The following is a 22785-nucleotide window of genomic DNA, read 5'->3' as shown; positions in this document are numbered from 1 at the left end:
CATCTCTCCATTATCTGCCTTCCTTCCCATCTCTCCATTACTGTATAACATCTCTCCATTATCTGCATTTTTTTTTTCTCCAGAAAAATATTTTCTTTCTATTTCTGCTTTTTATTATTTTTTTCTGAATTATTGATACTAAATGGAGGAGGTATTTTAGGGGATGGACGGAGAGATTAAAGGAGGTGGTCAGTTTTTTTTTTTGTTCTTTCTTTTCTTTATTTCGTTATTTTTATTTTAACACACACACATATATATATACATACTTAAACCTAACGGGGCGTTACAATGCATGAGGCCCCCACTACTTCTACAATTTCATTATCCTTTAATACTACCCCGCTAGCATTAAGTACATATCATATCATTTTTCATATCGTTTCAGATATCGTTCATCATTCATATCATATCGTTTCTCATTCTTCCGTTCTCAAATCATACATAATTCTAATGGGGTTATATTTCATGTCATTTATCGTAATTTCATGTTATTCATATTATGCTATATACACACAATTTAAGAGACCTAACATAACGTTCTATGCTTTTAACATAACATTTCATCATATACACATCATACCATGACATATTACATCACAATGTATCATATCATAAACATGTAATAACATAAACACTTCATAGTCATATCATTCTCTAACTTATCATAGCCTTAACGTTCTTATACCTATCACAGACATATCATTACGTGTATGTACCTTAGTCATATCATCACAAAAACTTAACCTAACGCTATTGTTCTATCAATCTATCACAAACCATATTCTTCCATCAATCTCTCTTATCCATATCACTTCAGTATGTAACCTAACATTAACGTTTCGTGAACGTATTTTACTCATATCGTTACATTTCGTTTTGTGCATCCTTCTTGTATCCTATCTCAAACATATCCTTGAACACATCGTACAGTAACTATTATCATACAATTCACATATTATAACATATACATAACATATAGGAAACATATCGATCCATAAACAATTCACACATATCAATATATATGACACGTGCAGAACCACAGGGCATGTGTCAACATCAAAATATAACCATGCCGATAGTAAGGTCGCTTACCTGGCTAGCTTAAGTCGTTGTCACGAATATATCTTTAATTAAAGTTTGACGGAATCCGAGTCAACCTATATGAGCCCATGACATTAGTTTCAGGTTTGAACTCTATAACATTATTTCTCTAATTTACATTGGTCCATTGTTAAAAGTCTGAAATGTTATATATCTATAATTATATTTTTATTAAAAATCTTATTTTTCATAGTATAAGAGAGTAGATACAACTATTTCAAGTTATTGTAGGCTTTACTACTCTCTGTGTTTACCTTTTCCTCTATATTTAGTTTGTGGTTTTTAATTAATTTTTTTTTTATCTGTTTCCTTTTAATTCTATTCTCATGCATTTCAAATTTGTAGTAATTTATGTTTCCAAATTTTTCCTTATCTCAGTGTTCCAGTTTTCTTGGTCATTCTATTTTGATCTATTGATTTGGCTATTGATAAAAATTTAATCTAATATTACTAATCTGAGGTGATTGACTAGAATCATATAAATGATTGACATTTAGTTTCTAACTCAAAGCTAGATCATTGTAATAATATCTAAGTATAATTGGTTGTGATTTCTAAAAAATAGGATAAAAGAAAATGAAAATTTAATATATAAATGATTGATTAGATTATCTTCACCTAAATCTTAGGTGAATCTCAACCTCTTTTTTCTTTTTTTCTTTTTGCACTTACGGCTACTTTATGGCTTAAGGATGAGTTGAGGAAAGATAATTGTGGGAAGGGATGAAAGGTTAGTAAAGAAAAGTGGGGAATTTTTTTTTTTTTTTAAATTAATTTTTTATTATTATTATTTTAACTATTTTTATAATTACTTTTATTTTTTTATTTATTTTTGGCTATTACACATTTTCCCGAGCATCTTGAAATTTCCCATAAAAATCAGAAAATTTCTTTATAAATTGAAAAAAAATGACCTTTTTGTATGGAAATGACTTACTTGAGAATCCTCTTCTTGGATGCTTTGGATGGCTTTCCTTTTAGTGTCACAATTCTTCTTACTACTTAATTTTCTAACCCACTTCAACTCAAATGTAACTAAATTCATGAAATTCCAACGACTCCTTTCTTCCTAATATTAAGAGGCATAATGATTTGAACACTTACTACAATGGACAGACAATTTTGTCCAAATGTAAGATTTTACCGCAAGAGAATACTGTAACTAGGAATTGTAAGGGTTGATCGAGATTTAAGGTGAGGAAGATGATATTTTAATATTTTTATTTTTTATTTTTATTTTTCAAGGAGTGGAGAGATTTAGTGCTCGAGTGGGTATATTTTTATTCTTTTTTTAAATTGTTACATCATTGAAGAAGACTAAAGTTATAAAATCTAGGTAGATCATAATTTAGAATTATGATGTTTGATTAATGTTATCATAAAGTATGAATGTCACAGCTCCCTAAATGCCTAAGGGAAGGTTAGACTTTCATTTTAAGGTATTTGTTAAAGAGACTTAGAAATGCGATAAAAAAGTGTATTTATGCCTTTTCTTGAACTAATATGAAGTTTCTTTGCAATTATAGTTTAGGGAGTGTAAATCATTTGTCTCTTATCTCTCCACTAATCTCTCCACTAAAAATAAAAAATAAGAAAATGAAATGGCAACTTCTCCATCTCTCCACTAATCTATGACTTCCCATTTATCTCTCCTCAACAAACCCTTTGACTGTATCAAAGTTCCGGCAAAAGAGAAAGGAAATGAAACAACCAAACCAAAACCAGAGGAGAAGGGAGAAGAGAGAAGAGAGAAGGAAGAAGGAAGAAGGAAGAAGATGAAAAGGGAAAAATTTAACCGAATAAATACCTAGATGAAAGAGGAAAAACTTAATAGAAAATACATAAATGAAGGTTAACAAAGAAAGAAAAAAAAAGAAGAAAGTTTTAGAAGTAAGATTCCAACTAAATGGTGATGTGATGACGATGATGTGATGGTGCAATATGATGACTTGGTAACGATAGATAATGATGCAATAATGTTGTATGGTGATGTGATGATGTTATATGATGATCGATAATGTTTTGTGATGTCGTGATGACATTAGATTATGATGTTACATGATGATGTGATAATGTTATGTGATGACGTGATGGCGTTAGATGATGATGTGATGATGTTATTATGATGATTTGATGACGTTAGATAATGATGTGATGATGTTATGATGTATATGATGTCGACATGATGATGTGATGATGTTATTATGATGACTTGATGACGTTAGATAATGATGTTATGATGTTATATGATGATGTTATGATGTACATGATGTCGACGTGATGATGATGATGCATAATAATAAGATGATGTGAGACGTATGATGATGAAATGACTTCACATGACGATGTTTCATATTAAGATGTTGTGCATGTATTAAATGTCACGATGCATTAGGATGACAAGTTTTTAAAGACACAACACTTGTAACGACCCTAAATTTTACCTATTTAAACTAAAGTCATTACTATACTTTAAAATGTGGTATTTACCTTAAATGGACTCTTATCATAAATGTGACACAAGTTTGTCTTTTATTACCTCATGAATAATGAATACAAGGGAAAGAGAGGAAAAAGAACAACGCTAGAATAAATGTCTTATACTACCCGATGATTTATTATGTAATTACAATTCAACCTATACTAATGATGCAAACAGGAATTCAACCTAAACTAACCTATTCTATGAATGCAAATGAAATTTAATCTATACTAACTATACTACGAAATGGAAAGCAACTATCCTATGCATGTGCCACGATCCCGGGATGTGTGATGCCGCCGTTGATCTCACATGGGTGCCTTGCCTTTGTCTGAAAAATATAGTAGCATGAGGCTTGAGTATTTCTAGAATACTCAATAAGTGACCCCTATCGGGGTTATGCAACAATAACATGCAAAATGCTATGACGAGACCTATCAGTCTATTCTTTTCCTACGACACTTATTCTAATTGGGCAGCTTGGATATGTATCATATACTCTACACACAACCCATACGTGCGAGTATGGGCTCACCGGTCAGTTCGCACACCGCTAGGCCCCTTTTCTTGTCGGGCGAGCCTTCTCTAGTAGCTCAACTTTTGCCTGACACCCATTAGAATTTGTAACCGTCATGGCAGCATTATATAAAACATAACGATACTTCGCCTGTCTAATGGATGTACGCGTTCGTACCCTCGTGAAGGAATAGGGGTATCCCCTAATGCATGAGCATACATAATGCATGAGGTCCCAATATTTTTTCGTTTTCAACATTATTAAATATAACCCCGCTATCATTATTCGTGCATAACATATCATTTCTCATTTTTCAGTCTACATACCATACATAATCCTAACAGGGTTATATTTCATGCAATTTATCATGATTTCATGTCATACATTTCATGCTGTTTACGTTCAAATATATCGTACAATCATGCCAGAATCGTCTAGGAACATCATAATGTCACAAGCACAATAGATCACATCATACTAAACAACATACATTAATATTTTACAAGCTTACGTATTCAAGCATAACAGTCTAGCATACAATTTAATGACATGGGCGAATCCACGGGCACATGCTAACATACAACATACAACGCGTAACCTACGACGGATGAGCCACTTACCTGGTCAGCTTAAGTTGTTGTCACGTATCCTTAATGAAAGTTCGATTCTGTCCTATGTGAACCCATGACATCAGTTTCAAGTTTGAACTCTATAAAATTATTTCTCTAATTTACCTTGGTCCATTTTTAAAATTTCTCTAATTTACCTTGGTCCATTGTTAAAAGTCTTGAAATGTTAAATGTAACGACCCTAAATTTTCACATATCTAGAGTCGCCACTAACGTCTCATGCTCATCTCTAATGCAGAATAAAAATCTAAAAATGCTCATCTTTATTAGCGGAAAAATTTAAAACTTCAGAATACATTTAAACATTGGAAAACACTGTCGGACTTACGTGTTTCAAACATCGTGCTGGAGTTCAAAAGATAAAATAAAATGATTACAAATTAATTAATATAAATGAATGAAATGCAAATGCCCTATCCTAACCAAGACTAGGAATTTTAAATATGCAACTATCCTATGCACGCGCCACAGTCTCTGATCACGATGCCACCGTCAACCGTACATGGGAGCCTTGCCTTTACCTGAAAAACAATATGGCACATGGCCTAAGTATTTCGAAGAAATACTCAATAAGTGACCCCACTATAGGGGCCATGCTAATGCAAACACATGCAATCATGAGTAGGGACCGAAAACAGATATGGAAGGGTCAGAACAGTGGAAACCGGGCTGAAAACAGGTGAGCCGAGCCGAACAGCCGCTGGAAGCCGCCGGAGCGTCGCCGGAGGGAGCCCGAGCTGTTTGCGCCGAGCCGAGTCGAGGGACCGCCTGAGCCGCTATGTGACACGTGGCAGCAGCAGAGTAAGCCACGTCGCGCGGTAGTGTCGGGTCGAAGTCCGGTTCGGGTCGTGGTCCGGGTCGCAGGCTGCGGAGGCTACTGGGCCAAGACTATAGTTGGGCCTCTGCTTATTGGGCTGGACCGAAACTTTTTTTTTTTTTTTTGGTTGCAGGCTGGCTTGATTGAACCGTGGGTCTGGTCTCGGGTTTGTTCAATTGAACCATAACTTCTAGGCTGGTCTAAGGTTTGGGCCAAAGGTAGAGGCCGAGGAAAGAATGGGCTGACCCTCTCGGGTTCTGGGTTCGGGTTGACTGGGATCCGTGGGTCTCGTCTTCCTTACCCAACTTTGGCCGATTTTCCGGCGAGCATTCTCTCTCTCTTTCCCGCGGCGTATGTTGCCGATTTTGGTCCTCTCTCTTCCTCTTCCTCTTTATTTGTCGTCCTTCTTTCTTTTCTAGAAGTCTTGCGGCCTAAAGGTTCCTAAAATCACAGATCTATGACGATTAGGAAAAACCCAATTTTTCGACCTCGGTTACCGACGATGGCGTTTACGAAGAAGCACAGAACGCACCTTGAGTTATTGTGCTTTCATTAGGGACCCTTCTCGCGGTGGTAACAGGTCGTTTGGTGTCGATTTGAGGGTGGTTTGAGGGTTCGTCGGAGAAACTGGACACTCGCCGATTTTTTTTCCGAAATCTCTCTCTCTCGTAGTTTCTGTCTTTTCTCTCTTTGTAGGTATCCTGATAGTGCTGGGTGTCGTGGGCTGAGGGCTGGGCGTGTTGTGGCCGTCGTTTTGCGTGGGTTCCGCAAAACGCGGTGGTCGCCGGAAAACTCGCAGGGTTTCCAGCGACTGAGTTTTTGGTTTTTGTTCGTTTTCTCGTTTTCCTTTATTTATTTATTATTATTATTATATATCTATATATATATATATTTTTTTTATTTTATTATTTTTTTTTTCTTTCTTTCTCAGGTCGTTACATTAAAAATCTACCATTATATTTTTATTAAAAATCTTATTTTTCATGTTTGCTACATAGAGTTATTTAAAAGTTATTGTATTTAATTTTCTCTCCATATTTAGTTTATGGTTTTTAATTCCTGGTATTTTTTTTAATATGTATTTACTCTATTGCCTTCTAATTTTGTTGTTAGTTATTTCAAATTTCTAGTGCATCCCGGTTTCCCAATGTAATAGCCCAAAAATAAATGAAGAAATAAACGAATAAAAATAATTATAAAAATAGTTAAAATTATAATAATAATAAAATAAAATAAAAAACCTTTCCCTACTTCTCTCCACTAACCTCTCATCCCTCCCCCACAATTATCTCTCCTCAACCCATCCTGACGCTAGAAATTAACAGTTACTGCAAACAGAAAAAGAAAAACAATAATTGTCAGATTTACTTGAGAAAAAAAGAAAGATTCTACGTGAAGATAGATCTGATCAATAAGATATTAAATCTTCATTTTCTTTTATCCTATTTTTTTTTAGAAATCACAACCAATCTTTGTTGAATTATTACCCTGATCCATCCTTTAGTTAGAAATTAAATATCAAATCATTTATACGATTCTAGTCAATCATGTCATATCAGTAATATTTGATTAATTTTTATCCGTAGCCAAATGAATAGATTAAAGATAGAATGACCAAGAAAACTTATGAATAGGAAACACAGGAAATAGGAAATACTGAGATAAGGAAAGATTTGGAAATAGAGATTCACTGTAAATTTGGAATACATGAGAACAAAATTAAAAGGAAACAGATAAAAAAATTAAAAGGAAACAGATAAAAAAAAAAGAGATTAGGGAATTAAAAATAGAAACTAAATATGGAGGGAAAGGTAAATACAGAGGGTAAATACAGATAAGAATAGTAAAGCTCAGAATAACTTAGCTGTATCTACTTTTTATACCACAGTAACCATGAAAAATGAGATTTTTAATAAAAATATAATTATAGATATATAACATTTCAAGACTTCTAACAATGGACCAATGTAAATTAGAGAAATAATGTTATAGAATTCAAACCCGAAACTAATGTCATGGGCTCATATAGGTTGATCGGAATTTCAAAGGACGGAATCAAACTTTCATTAAAGATATATTCGTGACAACGACTTAAGCTAGCCAGGTAAGTGACCTTACTATCGGCATGGTTATATTTGATGTTGACACGTGCCCTGTGGTTCGGCACGTGTCATATATATTGATATGTGTGAATTGTCTGTGGATCGATATGCTTCCTATATGTTATGTTATGTTATAATATGTGGATTGTAGGATAATAATTATGGTATGATGTGCTCTAGGAGATGTTTGAGATAGGATACGAGAAGGATGCACAAAACGAAATGTAACGATATAGGAGTAAGATACGTTCATGAAACGTTGGAGTTAGGTTACATACCGGAGTGCTATGGATAGGAGAGATTGATGAAAGAATACGATTAGGTTATGGGTAGAAAGGGATAGGTTTGTGATAGATTGATGGAACGATAGCATTAGAGTACGTTCTTGTGACGATATGACTAAGGTACGTCACGTAATGATATGTCTGTGATAGGTATAAGAACGTTAAGGCTATGGTAAGTTAGAGAACGATACGACTAGGAAGTGTTTACGTTATTGACTTGGTTATGATATGATACATTGTATGCTAGATTATGGTGCTTAAGTACGAAATCATGTGAACGTGAATGTATTTTATTTATGTTGCTTGGTTGATGTGATATGAATGCATGTGACGATGTGTGGTCCTTGTACGATTATGGCTTGTTGTATGAGTATTGAAATGTAACTGAATGAATTGTATGACATGAAATACAGTAAATTGCATGATACATAACCTCACTAGGAATATGTATGATATGTAACGAAATGAGAATGAGAATGACACGTAAGCATGAAAACGTGACACGGGGTTATGTTCATTAAATGATGACTGTGGGACTAGTGGGACCTCATGCATACTGTGTGATCATGCATTTGGGGGGATACCCCTATCCCATCACGAGAGTATGGACGCGTACATCTAAATGGTAGGACAACGATCATTATGCCCTGCATAGCGCTGCCGTGGCGGTTTTAGTTTTAACGGGTCTCGATGGGCCCCTAGAGCATGCCCACCGGCTAGGGACAGTGGCCCAGTGGTGTGCGAACTAGCTGGTGAGCCCATACTCGCACGTATGGGCTGCGTGTAGAGTATATGGTACACGTCCACGATTACCTGTTAGGATTACACCGTAGGGAAAATGAAATGAAATGAAACGAAACGAAATGAAATGAAACGAAACGAAACGAAACGAAAGATAGGTCCCATCATTTCATTGCATGTGATTGTTGCATTTAACCCCAATAGTGGGGTCACTTACTAAGTATTTCTTTAAATACTCAAGCCATGTGCTACTACATTTTTCAGGTTAAGGCAAGGCATTCCTGTACGGCTGACGACGGCATCGCAACTCAAGATCATGGCACATACATACGATAGTGGCATTTATTTTCTTAGACTTAGGATAGAATAGGATGTTTTAAACTTAAACGCTTATTTATTTTATTTCGAGTCTTTTGTTGTGTCGTTTTAAAGACGTTTTCGAAACACGTAAGTCCATGGCTGTGTTTTAAGTTAAAGGTTATGTTTTATGGAATTTAAATGAAGTCTTCTTCATTCAATGTTTATGGTATGTATACAGTAGCGACCTTAAATTAAGTAGAAAATTTCGGGTCGTTACACCCAATCTTTCCTTATCTCAGTGTTTCCTTTTGTTCACAAATTTTCTTTGTCATTCTATTTTTAATTTATTCATTTGGCTACTGATATAAATTTAACCTAATATTAATAATCTGAGGTGATTTACTAGAATTATTATAAATGATTGACATTTTGTTTCTAACTCAAAGCTAATAATTTAATGAAGATCTTGTGCTTTCAAAAAAAAGAAACAAAGCTAAACCATTGTAATAATTTAATGAAGATCTAATTGTGATTTCAAAAAAAGAAATAGGATAAATGAAAATAAAGATTTAATATATTACTTATTGATCAGATCTATTTACGTAAATCTCTGGTGAATCTAACTTGGTAAAGGTCATTCTCATTTTTTTGCTCAATTAAATTTGACCATGCTTGTTTTTCTATTTCCTTTTTTTGCCATTACTTTCTAGGGTAAGGACCTACTGTTAAAGATAATTGTGGGAAGGGATGAGAGGTTAGTGGAAAAAGTGGGAAAAGTTGTTTTTTGTTTATTTATTTATTAGTATTATTATTTTAACTTTTTTTTTTATAATTATTTTTATTTGTTTATTTCTTTATTTATTTCTTTATTTATTTCATTATTTATGATTTTATTTATTTATTATTATTATTATTATTATTATTTTGGCTATTACAACACTAGTTAAACGAGCCATGATGAATGTATGAAGGCCAATGCGTGCATGTTAATTAGAGTAATGTGTGAACGGTGTATAGGGTTGTGTCTTAAAGTTGATTTAAAGATGAAAACTACAGGGACCTCATGCATTTTGTGTTCATATGCATCAGGATACTTCCTCATTTATGATGATGAGTGTAGACACACACACTATGATGATGAGGGTGTTCATGGGGAGCATAACACTATGGGGTTCCGCTGACCTTCGGACATCGCTACAGATTAGCTTGATCAAAGAGGGACCAGGAGGTGTGTGAGCCCACTGGGGATTCACACTCGCACATGTGAGTCGTGTGTAGGGAAGTACTACACATCCAATTTATCCGAGACTGGAGGCCACCCCTATAATGATTTTAAATGATAGGTCCCTAAATCATGAGTTGCATGTGTTTGCATTCCCTAACCCAAATAATTTGGTTACTGAGTATTTCTTAAAATACTCAGCCATGTGCTACTTCTTTTTAGGTAAAGGCAAGACGTTCCTATACGGCTAACGACAACATCGCAACTTGAGACCATAACACATGCATAGGGTAGTCGCATTTATTTTCTTAGACTTAGGCTAGAATAAGATGTTTTTAATTTAAAGCTTCACTTATTTTCTTTAGTCTTTTGTCGTGTCGTTTTAGAGGTGTTTTCAAATCACATAAGTCCATGGTTGTGTCTTAAGATGAAGGTTATGTTTTATGATGAAGTTTTTAATGTTTAATTTCGCATACGAGTTTAGATGATGCTGATGGTAGCAACTCTAGGTAAGTGGAAATTTAGAGTCGTTACAATTCTTGCCTTGAGATATTTGTTTAATAAGGTAATCCAAATCTTACTTATTTTTTTTTAGTGATTCCTTATTATAATGATATGAACCAAGATATCAATCATACATTATAAAATTCAAGGAAAATGTGAAGAAAATGTTGTTCAAATTATCACAAGATGTTGCAATTCATGTCACATTAAAGAAGAATCAAACTTCATTTATTCTTAGAAGGTACAAATTTTGGGTAGACGATAATTTTAAGTTATAGTATTTCATTAATGTATTTTAATACATTTATTTACTTGGTTACATTTGTATAGTTTCTAATTATGGTCATAAGATATGAAAGTTACAACTATTGAAATGTCTCAGGAAAGGTTACGAGTTTTCATTTCGAGGCTATATAAAACCATGGATGTTGTATTTGTAAGGTAGACTTGGAAATGTAGTAAAAATACCATTTGTGCTTTCTTTTAGCCAATGACTAAGTTTTTTTTTTTTTTTTTTTGCAGTCTATGTAGTTTAGATTGCATGTTTAGAATCATTCAAATTTGACATGATCAATCTTTCTTGTAGAGTGATTCGAATCATTCAAAGAAGTGTTCTTGGGTTGAGATATTTGATTAACAAAGTAATCCAAGTCTTACTTTTTCTTGAGATGAAATGAAATTGATTTAGAGGTTTTAACGTTTGTGAACCAAGAATTTGTATATCGAAACGCTTATAAAAGATCTTAAATTCAACTGGCTAGAGTTTCCTTCTCCCAATCCCTAGAACTATGAATTAACCTACCCATATTCATAAAATAACAGCACAATCAATATTAGAACCATGAAAAAACTACAAAAGTTGAAGGAGAAGGAAAAAAAAATCAGTTCATGTTCAATTTCTACTCTATTTTTGAGTGTTGTGAACATGTTATGTAAATAAAGAAGATATACTGAAATCGTTTTCTTCTTCCTCTGGACTAGAAGAAGATGTGCACGTCATTTGTGTCGACGTCTAAAAATTGCCTTCCACAACTCTGATCATACCGTTTCTTCCCTCGATTTCTTCATGAAACTTAAAGATGGTGTTACAAGGAAGAGCTAGGGATTGATTCCATACCTTCTCATGGATTGTAGCCTAAGATATTAGCTTCCAAAGTTTGTCCAAAATCTTATTTCTCCGCGGAGCAAAAACAGAGGATTTCGTATTAGGTAGTCAATTCTAGGAGTTTTCAAGGCCAAATTTCTTCGTGGAACCTCTTTCATATCCTTTTCTCATGCTAAAGGAATTGGTTTGGAATAACTTTTGTGAGTGTGTACCCAATTTTAGAAAATTGCTCTCACCCTTCAAGTTACCGGACACACCCGATTTTCGATCTCTTTGGTAGCTTGTTCTATGACGTTACAGCTCTGGATTCCTTTATCAAAGTTACTCAAATTCTTCCTTCATCAAAATGGACCGTAGATTCGAAACTTACCCACAATTTGAGCCCGAAACTGATTTTCTTCAGTTAGGCACATTCCTAAGGTTATTTCTCTGTGTGGTCTTCTTTGGAAACATTCCTTGGAGGTGTAGAAACTTATTGGGATCGTCCTTGCTCGAGAATTACCGTGTATCCTCAAATTGGATTTTTGAGTTTTCCTTAAAGCTCTTTAGTAGCGGATTGGATTGGGGGAATGGTTTCTGGGCATTTTCACTACTCTATTCTTTCATAGAACTTGTGGATAATCTTGTTTAGAAACTATAGGAACAAGTTGGAAGAGGAATGGTGGAGAATTGCTTTCGAATTTGGAAGAAATTTGAGAGTAAGAGACCCAAAATCTAAATGCTTATTGCTTACAATTGGAAGCTCGACATTGCCCGATTCTTGTTCCAAACTATTGTCCCAACTTCAGATTTTATAGGGGAAGCTTCCATCGACGTTGAAACCTCCAGAATTTTCGTGATTTGGAGATTGAATTTTTTGGATAATTCTTTGGAAATATGATCAGAGCCTTATTGGCCTTGGTTTTGAATCCTAGTCGTTGGATGTGATGATATGTGAGTGTTCTAGATTATATCCAATTTTGGAGGAGAACCAATGGCTAAGAGTCGAGATTCGATAGATTTTGTGCAATGGTCACGGTGGAGGTTCTTATTTCTAGTAGAATGGCACTTTTGTAATTATCCATAATTTTTCTACCTTTTGAACTAGATAAGGAATTAAAAATTTAAAAAGTTCCTTAAAAATTGAAAAAATGACCTTTTCATCATTTTCGCTTACTTTTTCCTTTCCGATCCTTCTCCAAATGCTTTTTAAGTCCTTAAAATTACTTGTTAGGATATAGAAATAATTTGCTTAAGACTTCTTGATCTTTTTCATTTCTTTCTTTTATCCTTTTGGTCTTACATGGGCCATTTATTCTTGTTGAAGCTATTTTTCCTTTAATTTTTTAGTGTCACAAACTTTGTCGTTTGAAATGGGGTTGACTGAGGTATTCTAGGGAAGAGGTTGCCGGAGGTTAGTGGATAGATGGGCGTTGAGGCTTGGTTACATGATTTTTAGTATGCTCTAGACAATGTCTAGATATTTTCATATCATATTCTTTTGTTGCAACACTTCTTTAATCGACTTGAATGCTTCAAATTACTCTTCAAAGCTTAAGCATACCTTATTTTTCATTTGAATCATCAATTTCACGCTAATTCCTCCATATTCTATATGTGAGATTTTAGATCGATTGGGGAGGAGAACGGAACACCCTATATAAGGTTGTGGAAACATATCCCTAGCAGACATGTCTTAAAAATCTTGAGGAGAAGTCCGAAAGGGAAAATCTAAAGAGAACAATATCTGCTAGCGGTGGACCTGAGCCGTTACAAATGGTATCAGAGCCAAACCTGGCTGTTCCCCAAAGGGGGTAGACACGAAGCTGTGTGTCAGTAAAGACGTTAGGGCTCGAAGGGGGGTGGATTTGGTGGGGGTCCCACATCGATTGGAGAAATAACGAGTGCCAGCGAGGACACAGACCCCTGAAGGGGGGTGGATTGTAAGATCTTACATCAGTTGCAGAGGAGAACAAAACACTCTTTCTTTATAAGGTGTGGAGCCCTCTCCGTAGCATACACCTTTTAAAAATCTTGAGGGAAAGCTCAAAAAAGACAATATTTACTCGAGATGGACCTAGGCCGTTACACTAGAAGTACCCAAATACATACACGAAAATACTAAAATATATGTCAAAACTACCCACGAACTTAAATTTAGGAATGTGAGCTATGTGTACTAAAAATTACTCAATTATATTTTAGAAAGAGGTAGGTATCTATTATCTCAATCCTTCGGTTTTCGACACGTGTAAGAACCCTCCAAGCATCTTACCAACCAAAACAATACATTTTTTTAAACATTGGAGGTTGGTAGACATTGAACATCACCAATAATGGCCAAAGCAAAAGGAAAGTAATAAAATAAAAACTAGTCACATGCCATGCTTGATAGAGTAAAGCCAAAGAATAGATGCTATTGATGTTCCCTTGGGCAGCTCACAACCAATTATCCAATCAAATAATGCCACCACCACAAAAGTTTATTTCAATATTTTACAATAATATATCTACATGTGACTTAGAATATATTCATCAAATATAAAATCCCTAAACTAATGTTTGTATGTGTATGTAAGGAATAATAAAGTAGATGAGCTAAGATAAGGTTAGATAAGACTGTTTTTTTCCCTTTTATTTTATAATTCTTCTATAAGTTTATTTTTAAATTTTAATTTTTCTTCAATTCTCTCTCTAGTGCAGGAACTCGAGGAGACTCGAAGCGTGGAAAAATGGAATTTTATCGGTGATTAGCCACTAGATCGATGAAGAATGTCTCCCCAATTTTCTCTTTAGTGATCCATCGGCCACTAAATCCAGAATAAGAAAATGCTTTCTGTCCGCGCTAAAATGGGAGTTTTTCGCCTTTCTCGATACTTCAACCACGTGATCGAGACCCAAATGAGCATTCTTCAGAAATTTGACGGGTCTTCACAGAAGGCCCAGAAATTCTTTTAAATTAAAATAAAATAATGTCGATTATTTAATAAATTATTAAAATATCAAAAGAAATTAGAAAATGGAGAGTATTATTTGGCCACACAAAAGACAAGTAAGGCATGCTCTTTGGACAAATAAAACAAAACAAAAATGTTCAACGCACCTTAAAAATAGAGAAAAAGAAACAATAATGAGTCTAAAGAAAAGGGATGTGAAAGGGGGAGTGGATACATGGTAGGAGTACATTGGAGAATGTGAATAATAATATGCTATTATGAGCACATGTTTGTTTTGTTCTCGGTTAGGATGTGCATTTTTGTAACCGTCCAAGCCCATTGCTAATGGATATTGTTCTCTTGCGCTTTTCCTTTTGAACTTTTCCCTCAAGATTTTAAAACGCGTATGCTAGGAAGAGATTTCCACACTCTTATAAAGAATGTTTCGTTCTTCTCTCCAACCGATGCGGGATCTCACAATTCACTCTCATTTAGGGTAAAACATGGCACTCGTTTCTCTCTCCAATTAATGTGGGATCTCACAATCCATCCTCATTTAGGGTCCAGTGTCTTTGTTGGCACACTGTCCGGTATCTACTCCTTTCGAGGCCCAACATTCTTTATAAGAGATTTTCACACCCTTATAAAGAATGTTTCGTTCCTCTCTCTAACCGATGCGGGATCTCACAATTCACCCCATTTAGGGTTAAGCAAGGCACTCGTTTCTTTCTCCAATTAATGTGGGATCTCACAATCCATCCTCATTTAGGGTCCAGTGTCTTTGTTGGCACACTGTCCGGTGTCTACTCCTTTCGTGGCCCAACATCTTCGTTCGGTATCTTTAACCATAAAATAGTAGCTTTGAGATTGTATTGGCTCATAATTGATGAGTTGTTTTAGTCCACATGGAGAAGGGAATAATCAATAATGCAAGGAAGTGAAAGAAAAGACAGTTCCCTTCTTTAGCTTTCATTGTTATTATAAAGTCCATCTCCTTCCCCCCTGCCTCTCTTGTGGATTTCTCAAAGCTTTTCAATAATGGAAGGTGTGCTTCATTTACAAAAGCAGCTGCTTGATTACACACTCTCACTCTTCAAAGAGGTTAGATATTGAATACAATTCAAAAAATACTCTTTTCGTCCCGACTTCTGTTTATGTTATCCGAGTTTAGATGTCTTATTCACCGAAATTTGTTTGTGCATTATATTTGCTCGGTTATGTTTGTATTGGTACAAATAAAACTGTAACGACCTAGACCCACCACCTCCTTTCGCGCTTTCCCTCAAGGTTTTTATAACGCGTCTGCTAGGCCTTATAAACTGTGTTTCCTTCTTCTCTCCAACCAATGTGGGATTCTCACAATCCACCCTCCTTCAAGGCCCAGCGTTCTCGTTGGCACTCGTTCCTTTCTCCAATCGATGTTGGACCCCCACCAAATCCACTCCCTTTAGGGCCCAGCGTCTTTACTGGCACACCGCCTCATATCTACCCCCTTTGAGGAACAGCCTACTCGCTGTCACATGGGTCAATGTCTGGCTCTGATACCATTTGTAATGACCTAGACCCACTGCTAGCAAATATTGTCCTTTTTGGATTTTCCCTTTCGGGTTTCCCCTCAAAGTTTTTAAAGGTTTCCACACCCTTACAAAGGTTGTTTCGTTCTCCCCTCCAACAAATATGAAATTCTCACAAAAACTACGGTCCTTCATAATTTTTGCATATGATTTGAAGGGGATAAAATATTATGCGGGTTTTCAATAGTTTTGTGTTTTGTTTAGGGATATTTGAATGATGAATTCAAAGAGCTTCAAAGTTTGCAAGATGAGAGCAATCCAGAGTTTGTGGTGGAAGTGGTTTCTATATTCTTTGAAGACTCTCAAAGGCTTATCAATGAACTTGCTAAAGCTTTGTATGGGGAAATTTATTATTTGAATGATTTGGATATCTATTTATTTGCTTTGTTGATTCTTAAAACAGATTCCTTTTTCATTGCAGAGATCACAAATGTATTGATTTCAACAAAGTTGATGCTTATGTTCACCAGTTGAAAGGCAGCAGCTCAAGGTTCACTTTTCCCTTTTCTTCTTTCTTATTCCTTCCCTATTCACTTATCTCATAAATCGACCTTCACCGACCCTGTTGGAAGAATTTGAATCTCTAACCTATTAGTTCAAGATATATACTTTAACCGTTAAACTATGTTCGAATTTAAAATAATTTTTTCTTTTTTTTTTTTTTTTTTTTTTTTTTGCATTCAATTCAGATATCCCGAATGTGATTAAGTGTTGATATTAAAAAATTAGAGGTGTACACGTGTTGGGTTAGCAAAATCGTTTGAACAAACTCAAAATATGTGATTGGGTGGGTTAGTGACCCGAGCAATCCAAATAGAGTTCACAATCTAACCCAACCCAACCCTTCAAATTGTTTAGAGTTTTTTTTTTTAATTATTTAAAAAAATCTTACTGTACGCTAATAATTTAAATGTCATAAACAGAGCCAATATATCACTAACATAAATTATAAATGTCAAATATTTTGAGTTTTTCATAATAATTTTAACAGTAGGTTTAGGGTTAGGCTGTAATTTTATTTTCGGGTTGGTCGGGATGAATTGCCCCAGAAAATGTCAACCCAAGAATTGAGCCGAATTTTTTATTTTAACTTAACCGAACCCGAAAAAAAAAATAATTAAAAATATTAAAACTCAAAAAATAATAATATGAATTTTTGGTTTTTGACTGTTGGTAATAACGCAGCATTGGAGCAAACAAAGTGCAGATGGCTTGCATTCCTTTCCGCACCAACTGCCAGGACAAGAATATTGAAGGGTCAGTTGTTTATTTATTTATTCATTATTAGTATTAAAATTTGAATATTTATTAACTAATAAAAAAAGAAATTGTAATTTTTTTCATTTATTTTTAATATTTAATATTTAATTTTTTTAATTTTGAAGGTGTCTGAAATGTTTACAACATGTGAAGGAAGAATTTGCTTCGGTGAAGGACAAGTTCGAGACTCTCTTCAAGGTTGTTGGATTATTTCGTTTAATAAAAATTTTATTTATTTATTGTTTTTTCTTTAAATAATATATTTTTGTCTCTCTTTTTTTTTAAAAAAAAAAAAAATCTATAATTTTTTCATAGGGTGTTACAAAAATTAATTGATATAAAAACCCATAACCCAACCAGTACAGTTTGGGTTTGGTTAAAATAAATAAAAATTTGATGGACCATTTATATTCCTTAAAACTTGGATTTAATCCAATCCACTATAGCAAATATTGTCCTTTTTGGACTTTTTTTTCTTGTGTTTCCCTCATGGTTTTAAATCGAGTCTGTTAGAGAAAGGTTTCCACACCCTTATAAAGAACGATTTGTTCTCCTCTCCAACCATTCTGGGATCTCACAATCCACCCTAGTGGGACCAACGTCCTCACTAGCACACTACCCGGTAACCTAGCTTTGAGTCTCAAGACTCAAAAAGGTCATAAGCGGACCTAATCTAATCCACGAACATCCATACTCTCAATGTAACTAAAACCCATGAAAAAGGGAAATAAAAGAAATTGATTGTAAATGTTAATTATATTTGATTAGATAAAAATTAGGAGCTTAATGATTGTTTTTGCGTTGACATTGCAGCTAGAGCAACAGCTTTTGGAAGCCCATGCCTCAAATCCAATGTAACAACCAACCAATCAAAACACAAGAAATAAAAGTCAACGGGATTTTTGACTTGTAATTATTATTATTATTATTATTATTATTTTTTTTTTTTGCCTTTTTGAAATAATGTCATAATTTTTTTTAAGGATCCAATTTTCTAAACCCTAGATCAGCTCGGGTTTATTGTCATATACATGCTTATGTCATTTAAAGAGGAAACGAAAACATGCTCGTTGCAAGCTCATATTATTTTAATAGAAATCATTAAATCTAGTACGAGTACCCCTTACATGTTAAGTTAATTAATTGGAAATAAATAAAAACTTTACTATCAACCACTAGAGTTTGTAGTTTAAAAGTGAAATAGAAATAAAAGATGTGAAAGGTCAAATTGGCATAGACTTAACGACTACGTATAAAAAAAACAAAAAATCGCTCGGTCGCCAAAAAAATATGACCACACATATATTTAATCAATTTGAATCCCATTCAAATTTTAAATATATATTTTTATTTAATATATCTCGCAAAATTAATTATTTTAATAGGTAATGTATCGAATAAAATAAATATATTTTTATCTTTTAAAATTTAATATATATAAAATATTCAATCTTGAGATATGGTTTTCCCCTTTTATACATAATATAGTTGTAATGCCCAAGAAAGGGTAGAAACAAAAATGCTGGAAATAAGAAAAATGACCTTAACAATCGGGAAATTGGAGAATACCTCTCAAGGTCAGAACCTCTAAAATAGCTCTAAAAGTTGATATATTGCAAAACTAGCCTTAAAAGTTCAGAGGGAGAGAAGAGTTCCATCTCCTTGTCAGATCTCAACGCTCTTCTCAAATCATCTCAGTTTCAGATAAAAAAAAAAAAAAACAAAAATGCCAATCAGCAGTTACTTGCGATTGAATGTGTAAGCTATATTTCAGATCTCTTTTTTTTTTTTAATAAAAGATATAGCCTGTAAACTATATTTCAGATCTCTTTTTTTGGTAAAAGATTTAGCCTGTAAGCTATATTTCAGATCTCTTATTCCCTGTAAAAGATTTAGCCTATAAGCTATATTTTAGATCTCTTCTTTTCTGTAAAAGATTTAGCCAGTAAACTATCAGATCTCTTCTTTCCTTATCTAATTATTTAGATTTTAAATAGCATCGATGGAAAATCTTCTAATTAAAAGAACATTGGCAAACAATATCTGTGAAAAGATTTAAAAGATAAGTAAAAAGGAAACTTTAGTTAAAATAAATATAGAGGAAAAAGGAAAATTTAACCGAATAAATACATAGATGAAAAAGGAAAAATCTAATTGTGAATACATAAATGAAATTTAACATAATTTATAGGTAAAACAAGAAATATTAGAGCCAGGAAACTCATCAAATTTTTCCTTAACAATATTTTTCCTAAAAGAGTAATAATAGAAAATGAGATTTTAATAAAGAATAGAATTATATATCTATATATACTCATAAATTCTCACACATGAAATCTAATATCTGGACCATTGTAAAATTTAAAGAATTGAAATATAAATTGTTGTCGGTTCTATAGGTTGATTGGGATACAAATGACAAAATCGAACTCTCAAAATTGGTGACAGCCTAAACTAATCAGGTAAGTGTAAAAAATTTAAATAAATAATAAATAATAATAATTAAAAAATAAATGATAGACTCTCCCCCACCTTCCCCAAATATCTCTAAAAAAAAGATTACAGATTTTGGGAGAGAAAAATTGGAAAAGGCTTACTTGAACAGATTTAAGGGAAAGAGATAAGTAGACCTTATTTTGTTTTATTTTTGAAAAGTTATGTTAGATCTCTTTTTCAATTATTTAGATTTTAGATATTTACCAGGTTGAAAATGGACAAAGTACATTATTAAAAAAGAAAATCTTTTCTTCCATTACCAAATTATTTAGATTTTAGTTAGCGTTATAAATCATGTCAAATTTTTAGATGAAATCATAGATCTTTTCTTTTATACAATTATTTAGAATCAGATCTCCTCTTTATTTATTAAACTGCTAAACAAAGAAGAAAGAATTAAATAGGGAGATCAGAAAAGAAATAAAGGGAGAAAGAATTAAATAGGGAGATCAGAAAAGAAATAAAGGGAGGAAAAGAAAAAAAAATAATAATAAAGATGAAGGAAAAAAATAATAATAATAGAGAGGAAAAGAATTAAACAAGGAGTTGAATCAGATCTCCTCCTCATTTACTAAACGGCTAACAAACTAAAGGAAGGAAAAATTAAACAGGGAGATTGGAAAAGAAATAAGGAGAGGAAAAGAAAATAATAATAATAATAATAATAATAATAATAATAATAATAATAATAATAATAATAATAATAATAATAATAATAATAGTAGTAGTAGTAGAGAGGAAAGGAAAAAGAAAGAGATGTCTAAAAACTAAAAGAGAGAGATAGAGGAATATATATATATTTAACAAAGTAAATACAGAAAAAGAAAAGAGGAGACAAGGGAAGAAGAAGAGGGAAGATTTGTGAACAGAATTAAAATAAATACAGAAACAATTTGACAGAGTAAATACATAGAGTAAAAAGGATGATCTATATATATATATAATACTCATAAAGTCTCTAATGCTCACATGAAGTTTAATACGGACCATTGTAAAATTAATTTAGAGAATTGAAATTGATGTAATAATTCATATAGGTTGGCTTGGATACAAAGAACAAAACTGAACTTGATAAATTGGTGATACAAGTCTAAGCTAATCAGGTAAATGGCCTTACTATCGGCTCAATCGAAAGATTTGTCTTATGTATGATGACACGTGCCTAGCAGCCGTTGCACATGTCATTTATGCTTTTTGTTATGTGATGATGTGATGACGTTAGATAGTGATGCGATGTTGTTATAAGATGATGTGATGTTGTTATATGATGATGTGATAATGTTATGTAATGACGTGATAACGTTAGATGATGATGTGATGATGTTATATGGTGATGTGATAATGTTATGTGATGATGTGATGACGTTAGATGATGATGTGATGATGTTATATGATGGCTTGATGACGTTAGATAATAATGTGATGATATTATATGAATGACGTACTTGGTATGCTTGATGCACTTTCTGACAATATGATGAGTATGATGATTGTGTGACGTTTACCTTAATATGATGATGTTTTCCATATTGAGCATGTTATATGATGATGAGTGTCATATTGCATCATGTCGTTAGATCAACATAGGACACAACCCTAAGAGCATGAAAATGATATTAATATAAATATCCACGAGTACGTGTTACCTAGAGTAACAAAGAGATGAGACTAGAGGGTTGTGTCAGAAGAGACGTTATGATGGATTTAGAGGGACCTCATGCATATTGTATGTTCATAAGCATAGGGTTACTTTCCCTAGAGATGATGAGTGTGGCCGCGCACAATATGATGATGAGTGCGAATGCGCACAGACGAGGGTATTCATTGTTGGAATTTATGCCCTAAAGTCTCGTAATTAATTATTTAGTTTTTAACAATAATTTATATTATTTTATTTGTAATTTAATTGTTATCCATGGTATGAAAATCCAAGGTTATTAATGTAATCTTGAATAGTATGTGGTTGACATACAAGAGGATCGTGTTTAAGTAATAACCTAAAGAGTCTATAATATATGAATAAGGTTGGTGCCTTATCTTGGTAACACTATTGATACGGCTCACTTTGTAATCGTTACTGTAACGACCCTAAATTTCCACATACTCAGAGTTGCTACTAATGTCTCATGCTCATCTATAATGCTGAAATATAACTCTTACATGAATATAATTGATAACGTAAACTTAAAAAAAAAACGTTTAAAATAACTCCTTCACTGGAAAACACAGCCATGGTCTTACGTGTTTAAATATGAAATACTGAAATTTAGAGAAAACAAATACAAAATAATTTAAAACAATGAAATGCAAAACAACCTATTCTAACTTAAGACTAGAAATTTAAATATGAGTCTACCTTATGCACGTGCCACAGTCTCTGCTCGCGATGCCGCCGTCCAACGTACAAGTGCGCCTTGCCTTTACCTGAAAAATGATGTGGCACACGGCCTGAGTATTTCAAAGAATACTCAGTAAGTGGCCCCACTATAGGGGCCATGCAAATGCAAACACATGCAATCATGATTTAGGGACCTATCTCTAATCATCTTAGGGGTGGCCTCCCGTCTCGGATAAATTGGATGTGTAGTACTTTCCTACACACGGCTCACACTGTAACGACCCGGGAAAGAAAGAAAGAAAAAGAAAATATTATATATATATATATATATATATATATATAATAAATAAATAAATGAAAACAAGAAAACGAAAACGAAAAAAAAAAAAAAAAAAAAA

General features: G+C 33.5%; 1 protein-coding gene across 1 annotated transcript; it reads left to right on the top strand.

The window, feature by feature from the left end:
* Positions 1-15698: 15698 nt before the first annotated feature.
* LOC111438029 (histidine-containing phosphotransfer protein 1-like) lies at positions 15699-18579 on the top strand. Its single transcript, XM_023075994.1, has 6 exons — positions 15699-15820; positions 16498-16628; positions 16715-16783; positions 17479-17550; positions 17679-17751; positions 18367-18579. The coding sequence occupies exons 1-6, from the start codon at positions 15758-15760 to the stop codon at positions 18409-18411; spliced, it is 453 nt and encodes a 150-aa protein (XP_022931762.1). The 5' UTR covers positions 15699-15757; the 3' UTR covers positions 18412-18579.
* The last annotated feature ends 4206 nt before the right edge of the window (positions 18580-22785 follow it).

The sequence above is a fragment of the Cucurbita moschata genome, unplaced genomic scaffold, assembly GCF_002738365.1.
Source record: "Cucurbita moschata cultivar Rifu unplaced genomic scaffold, Cmos_1.0 Cmo_Scf00069, whole genome shotgun sequence".
Classification (NCBI taxonomy): domain Eukaryota; kingdom Viridiplantae; phylum Streptophyta; class Magnoliopsida; order Cucurbitales; family Cucurbitaceae; genus Cucurbita; species Cucurbita moschata.
The sequence above is the reverse complement of the archived record's forward strand: the minus strand, read 5'-3'. Positions and strand labels throughout refer to the sequence as shown.